This window comes from Alosa alosa, chromosome 6, assembly GCF_017589495.1.
Source record: "Alosa alosa isolate M-15738 ecotype Scorff River chromosome 6, AALO_Geno_1.1, whole genome shotgun sequence".
Taxonomy (NCBI): domain Eukaryota; kingdom Metazoa; phylum Chordata; class Actinopteri; order Clupeiformes; family Clupeidae; genus Alosa; species Alosa alosa.
This window is the reverse complement of record NC_063194.1, coordinates 34847712-34854986: the sequence shown is the minus strand read 5'-3', so window position 1 is coordinate 34854986 and position 7275 is coordinate 34847712. Positions and strand designations below refer to the sequence as shown.

The 7275-nt window shown below is 51.0% G+C and overlaps 1 protein-coding gene across 1 annotated transcript in view; it reads left to right on the top strand.

Moving 5' to 3' along the window:
- Positions 1 to 6474, top strand: part of rbp3 (retinol binding protein 3) — a 12817-nt gene extending 6343 nt beyond the window's left edge. Inside the window, 4 exon segments of the mRNA XM_048244824.1 lie at positions 155 to 500; positions 1623 to 1810; positions 2164 to 2306; positions 5136 to 6474. Of these exon segments, the coding sequence (XP_048100781.1) occupies positions 155 to 500; positions 1623 to 1810; positions 2164 to 2306; positions 5136 to 5461 (1003 nt within the window). The 3' untranslated portion in view covers positions 5462 to 6474.
- The last annotated feature ends 801 nt before the right edge of the window (positions 6475 to 7275 follow it).

The following is a 7275-nucleotide window of genomic DNA, read 5'->3' as shown; positions in this document are numbered from 1 at the left end:
GCGTGGTTACGCTGCATCGCTTAGGACGTGGCTTTGACGCTCAGAACTCCCGGGCCGCGACGCTGGTGGGCGAGCACACGGCCGGCGGCTCGGTCAAGATTGACAAGATCAAGGTGGGCGAGACGGACTTCTACGTGTCCGTGCCCACGGCCAGGTCCACCAGCCCTGTGACGGGCAAGAGCTGGGAGGTGGTGGGCGTGGAGCCGGACGTGGAGGTGGCGTCCGAGGATGCTCTGGACGTGGCGCTGCGCATCGTCCACCTACGGGCACAGGTGCCCGCTCTGCTGCAGGCGTCCGCCACGCTCATCGCCGAGAACTACGCCTTCGAGAGCGTCGGCGCCGACGTGGCCGCCAAGCTGAGCGCGCTGGCCACCAGCGGAGAGTACGCCATGGTCAACACCAAAGAGGAGCTGGAGGTCAAGCTGTCCGCCGACCTTCTCAAGCTCTCCGGAGACAAGAGCCTGAAGACCACACACAACGTGCCCGCCCTGCCCGCCGTGGTGAGCGCCGGACCTCCGCACACACACCCTTAGTTTGACCAGAGCACCAGACCTTCGCACACACACCCTCACCAGACCTCCGCACACACACCCTTAGTTTGACCAGAGCACCAGACCTCTGCACACACACCCTCACCAGACCTCCGCACACACATCCTCACCAGACCTCCACACACACACCCTCACCAGACCTCCGCACACACACCCTCACCAGACCTCCACACACACACCCTCACCAGACCTCCGCACACACACACTCAGTCTGACCTGTTACTAAGAGGTCATCCTGTATGTCGATTTAAAAAGAGAGGTCATGATTAAGCATTCCTTAAGCAGCGCATTCTCGATGAATGATTTAGTCGTGATTGGCTCGGTCCATTCCAAAGAGAGACGGTCAATAGAATGAAACCTGCACTTCCTCTTATGACTCAGTCAGTGACGTATCCATGTTTACATCTGGACATCATTCCAAATGAAGCTTGTGGTGATAGCACGATGTGATTGGCTGGAGAGAGCGCATCTCATTCTGTATGTTGTGATAGCACGATGTGATTGGCTTGCGATAGCGCGATGTGATTGGTTTATGTCATGATAGCATGATGTGATTGGCTGGTTTATATATTCCATGTGATTGACTGCTTATAGCGATGTGATTGGTTTATGTCATGATAGCACGATGTGATTGGTTTATGTGGTGATAGCACGATGTGATTGGCTGGCGATAACACGATGTGATTGGTTTATGTGGTGATAGCACGATGTGATTGGCTGGCGATAGCGCGATGTGATTGGTTTATGTTGTGATAGCACGATGTGATTGGCTGGCGATAGCACGATGTGATTGGCTGGCGATAGCGCGATGTGATTGGTTTATGTGGTGATAGCACGATGTGATTGGCTGGCGATAGCGCGATGTGATTGGTTTATGTGGTGATAGCACAATGTGATTGGCTGGCGATAGCACAATGTGATTGGCTGGCGATAGTGCGATGTGATTGGTTTATGTGGTGATAGCACGATGTGATTGGCTGGCGATAGCTCGATGTGATTGGTTTATGTGGTGATAGCACGATGTGATTGGCTGGCGAGCGCGTCTCATTCTTCTCTCTGTCCCCCCCCCAGTACCCACCTGAGGTGATCATCGAGCTCATCAAGGTCTCCTTCCACACGGACATCTTCGAGAACAATGTGGGCTACCTGCGCTTCGACATGTTCGGAGACTTTGAGCAGGTGAAGGCCATCGCCCAGGTGATCGTGGAGCACGTGTGGAACAAGGTGTTGGACACTGATGCTCTGATTGTGGACCTCAGGTGACCCCCCCCCCCCACACACACACACACACAAAATCTTCATATTGATGACTAATTATTGATTGACATGGTGATTAATAAATATTGTATTGATTATCATGTTGATTATTGATTATCGTTTTGATTGTTGATTATCATTTGGATTATTGATTATCATGTTGATTATTGATCATAATGTTGATTATTGATTATCGTGGTGATTGTTGATTATTGATTATCGTGGTGATTATTGATTATCGTGCTGATTATTGATTATCGTTTTGATTGTTGATTATCGTGGTGAATATTGATTATTGGGTTGATTATTGAAACCCTTTGGCCTCCTGTAATCCGACACTCTGTGTGTGTCACAGAAACAACGTGGGCGGCCCGACGACCTCCATCTCTGGGTTCTGCTCCTACTTCTTCGACGGAGACAAGGAGATTGTGCTGGACAAACTCTACGACAGACCCACCGGCGCCACGCGCGAGCTGGTCACTCTGCCTACACTCACAGGTAACACAAGCTTCTCTTCTCCTCTATCCTCCCCCTCTCTTCTTCCTCTGCTCCTCTATCCTCCTCACTCACGCTTCTCTCCTCTCCACTCCTCCACTGTCCTTGAGAGAGCACATCTGTTGCAGAACATTCTCCGACCACTAATATTTTATTTATTGAGGTGTTGTTGTTCATAGGGAAAAAGCAAAATGACCACTGCTATTTTATTTATTTGAGGTGTTGTTATTCATAGGGAAAAAGCAACATGACCACTGCTATTTTATTTATTTGAGGTGTTGTTGTTGGAAAAAGTAGCATATAAACCAACAGTAGCAGAAGGAGCTAATCAGAAGGAAGACAGTACACAGTAAGATTAAAGCAGTAAGCCGCTAACTAGCCTAACAAGCCGCTAACTATCCACAGTACACAGTAAGATTAGAGCAGTAAGCCGCTAACTAGGCTAACAAGCCGCTAACTATCCACAGTACACAGTGAGAAGGGGCCTAATGTCACGCCTGTCTCCATCCTTAAGTAAGACTAACAGCAGACTAAACCAGTTAGCCTCCTTTATCCTCCCGACAGTTAGCGGCTTGTTATCCTGTGTCTGCGTGCATCGGGACTGTGGCTAGTTAGCGGCTTGTTATCCTGTGTCTGCGTGCATTGGGACTGTGGCTAGTTAGAGGCTTGTTATCCTGTGTCTGCGTGCATTGGGACTGTGGCTAGTTAGCGGCTTGTTATCCTGTGTCTGCGTGCATTGGGACTGTGGCTAGTTAGCGGCTAGTTAGCATTGGGATTGTCAGTAGCCTATCTGTGCCACCTGCCCTATCCGTTCTGCGCATAAGTGCTTCGCCAGAACCAGCAATTTCTCTGCCCGATTGGTACCACGCATGTGTTAAATAACTTGACGGTGAAGCAGAACCATAGACATGAGACGGAACGGAACCATAGATATGAGCCGTGTGGTGTTCTTTGGGGTAACATCAACAACATTGGTATATCCTGTGCCTGCATGCATGAGACTATCTCAGGATAGCAGACAGTGGACAGACTGGCTGAGCCGCTAAATCTGGAGCCCCGTGTGGAGGTCCACAAATAGAACAGACATGCTAAACCTGGAGCCCCTAGCCTCTCCGAGCATCCCTGATCCTTAAATGTGTGTGCGCGTGTGTCTCTGTGTGTGTATGTGTGTGTGTCTGTGTGTGCGTGTGTGCATGTATGTGTGTGTGTGTGTGTGTGTGTGTATGTGCATGCGTGTGTGTGTGCGTGAATGTGTGTGTGCGTGGATGTGTGTGCGTGTGTGTGTGTGTGCGTGAGTGTGTCTCTGTGTGTGTGTGCGTGCGTGTGTGTGTCTGTGTGTGTGTGTCTGTGTGTGTGTGTGTGTACATGCGCCCCCAGGTAAGCGGTACGGCTCTCAGAAGAGTCTGCTCATCCTGACTCCAGTGTGTGTGTGTGTGTGTGTTCCCCCCAGGTAAGCGGTACGGCTCTCAGAAGAGTCTGCTCATCCTGACGAGTGTGTGTGTGTGTGTGTGTGTGTGTGTGTCCCCAGGGTAATGGCTCTCAGAAGAGTCTGCTCATCCTGAAGTGTGTGTGTGTTCCCCAGGTGTGCGGGTGTGTGCACGGCTCTCAGAAGAGTCTGCTCATCCTGACGAGTGTGTGTGTGTGTGTGTGTGTGTGTGTGTTCCCCCAGGTAAGCGGTACGGCTCTCAGAAGAGTCTGCTCATCCTGACGAGTGTGTGTGTGTGTGTGTGTGTGTGTGTGTGTGTGTTCCCCCAGGTAAGCGGTACGGCTCTCAGAAGAGTCTGCTCATCCTGACGAGTGTGTGGTGTGTGTGTGTGTGTGTGTGTGTGTTCCCCCCAGGTAAGCGGTACGGCTCTCAGAAGAGTCTGCTCATCCTGACGAGTGTGTGTGTGTGTGTGTGTGTGTGTGTGTTCCCCCAGGTAAGCGGTACGGCTCTCAGAAGAGTCTGCTCATCCTGACGTGTGTGTGTGTGTGTGTGTGTGTGTGTGTGTGTGTACATGCGCCCCCAGGTAAGCGGTACGGCTCTCAGAAGAGTCTGCTCATCCTGACGAGTGTGTGTGTGTGTGTGTTCCCCCCAGGTAAGCGGTACGGCTCTCAGAAGAGTCTGCTCATCCTGACGAGTGTGTGTGTGTGTTCCCCAGGTGTGATGCGGCTCTCAGAAGAGTCTGCTCATCCTGGCCGAGTGGTAGTAGTAATGTGTGTGTGTGTGTGTCCCCAGGTAAGCCCTCCAGAAGGTGCTCATCCTGAAGTGTGTGTGTGTGTGTTCCCCAGGTAAGCCGGCACGGCTCTCAGAAGAGTCTGCTCATCCTGACGAGTGTGTGTGTGTGTGTGTGTGTGTGTGTGTGTTCAGAAGAGTCTGCTCATCCTCCCGTGTGTGTGTGTGTTCCCCAGGAAGAGTCTGCCCATCCCGACGAGTGTGTGTGTGTGTGTGTGTGTGTGTGTCCCGAAGAGTCTGTGCGACTGTTCTCATCCAGTGTGTGTGTGTGTGTGTGTGTGTGTGTGTGTGTGTGTTCCCCCCAACTGCCGTGTGATGCAGCTCTCAGAAGAGTCTGCTCATCCTGAGTGTGTGTGTGTGTGTGTGTGTGTGTGTGTGTGTGTGTGTTCCCCAGGTGGCAGTGCGGCTCTCAAGAAGAGTCTGCTCATCCCTGACGAGGTGTGTGTGTGTGTGTTCCCAAGGTGGCCCGGTCACGGCTCTCAGAAGGAGTCTGCTCATCCCTAGCGAGTGTGTGTGTGTGTGTGTGTGTGTGTGTGTGTTCCCCCCAGGTAAGCGGTACGGCTCTCAGAAGAGTCTGCTCATCCTGACGTGTGTGTGTGTGTGTGTGTTCCCCCCAGGTAAGCGGTACGGCTCTCAGAAGAGTCTGCTCATCCTGACGAGTGGCGCGACGGCTGGAGCAGCTGAGGAGTTCGTCTACATCATGAAGCGTCTCGGCCGCGCTATGGTCATCGGCGAGACCACGGCCGGCAGCTCACACCCGCCAGTGACCTTCCGCGTGGGCGAGAGTGACCTGTTCCTCGCCATCCCCATCACCCACTCCGACACCAGCCAGGGCCCGGCCTGGGAGGGAGCGGGCATCGCGCCACACATCCCCGTGCCCGCGGACGCCGCGCTGGACACCGCCAAGGGCATCCTCAACAAGCACTTCGCTGGACAGAAGTGACCTCTGACCTATGTCCCCAGACCTGGTCTCCGCCTCCCAACGCAAAACATGTCCGACAGAGTCCACAGTCCTACTGTCGTCAGAGAGTCCACACACAGCGTCCAGTCCATCTCTCTCCCACACACACACAGCGTTGAGAGAGTCCCTCGTCCACACATACACACACACAGCGTTGAGAGAGTCCCTCAGCCACACACACACACAGTGTCCAGAGATTCCCTCGTCCACACACACACACACACACACAGTGTCCAGAGTCCCTCGTCCACACACACACACACACACAGCGTCCAGAGAGTCCCTCGTCCACACACACACACACAGCGTCCAGAGAGTCTCGCTCTCCTCGTGGAGCGGAGGTTTCTAGAAAGCAAGTCCTGCACCTGAGCCTGCTGTAGCATGCTGACAGCACCAAACAGACATGTCACACACACACAACACGGCCGTGTCACACACACACCACACACGCACCACACACACTGATGGAGCGCTTTGTAATAGCAGTGATTAAAAGACGTAGAATGAGATGATTCAACGGTAGTGTCCTGAACACCTTAGTGCTTTAGATGTGATGACCCCTTAGATGTGGTCTGTGGAAATAATCTGACTGTGATACAGCTCATATGTTGAGATGTGATGTCATATGTTGAGATGTGATGTCATATGTTGAGATGTGACGTCATATGTTGAGATGTGATGTCATATGTTGAGATATGATGTCATATTTTGAGATGTGATGTCAAAGAATGAATGTTTGTATTTATGAAGAAAAAGAAATCAACATAACTTGTGGGCCCTGGGTATATTTGAGGAATTACGTTATGATTGCACTCCGGGATCAACAAACACACAAACAAACACCATGTTCTTTCTTCTGCTTTTTTCTGACTTTGTATTTGTGGAAAGTGTTTATTGTGGTGCATGTGGGGAAACAGATGAGGAGAGTTGACCCATATGGGCATCTGTACATTCCTAATGGCAAAACAATAAAGATTTGGGGAAACAACGTAAAAGCTGGCGTGTGTTTGAGTGCCCATGTTCTGCAGAGTTTACCTCTCCGCCTTCTAAATGTTCAGCAGGCATCTGGTCCTGAGTGGAAAATCTCCTGTTACTCTGCCTAACCCCTCCAGCTGAATTATTTCCAGCTTTCCCAGACGTTTTAGCGCAACCTGAGGATAAAATTAACCACACAAAGCTAACTAATGATCATGCATCTCAGGATAATATTAACCACACGAAGCTAACTAATGATCATGCATCTCAGGATAATATTAACCACACAAAGCTAACTAATGATCATGCATCTCAGGATAATATTAGCCACACAAAGCTAACTAGAGACTAGGCATCACAGGATAATATTAGCCACACAAAGCTAACTAGAGACTAGGCATCTCAGGATCACATGTGCATTGCAGGATTACACACAGCTAAAACAATTTCCTTACAAGACATTTCCATCCACTCCTCTTCTGCTGAGGCTCTCAGGGGCACATGCCCTGCCCACGTGTGTCCAGCAGAGGGCAGCGTGCTAGCAGCCAACACAAAACCACAGTCATGCCGACGCATCTCTTCAGGAGCAGTGAGAAAAGTCCCTGCTTCGGTCTCTGAATACCTCTGTGGTGAGACGACTCTTTCCACAGGAACCAGCACTAACATTTGAGCTCTGCTAACCATGCTAACTATACTCCACAGAAACTCCCACCAGAAGATAACACAACTGGCAGCTAACAAATATCCATACCAACACACACACACACACACCAGAGGATAACAATGCTAGGCCACTCAAAACTAACACCACACAGTGCTAT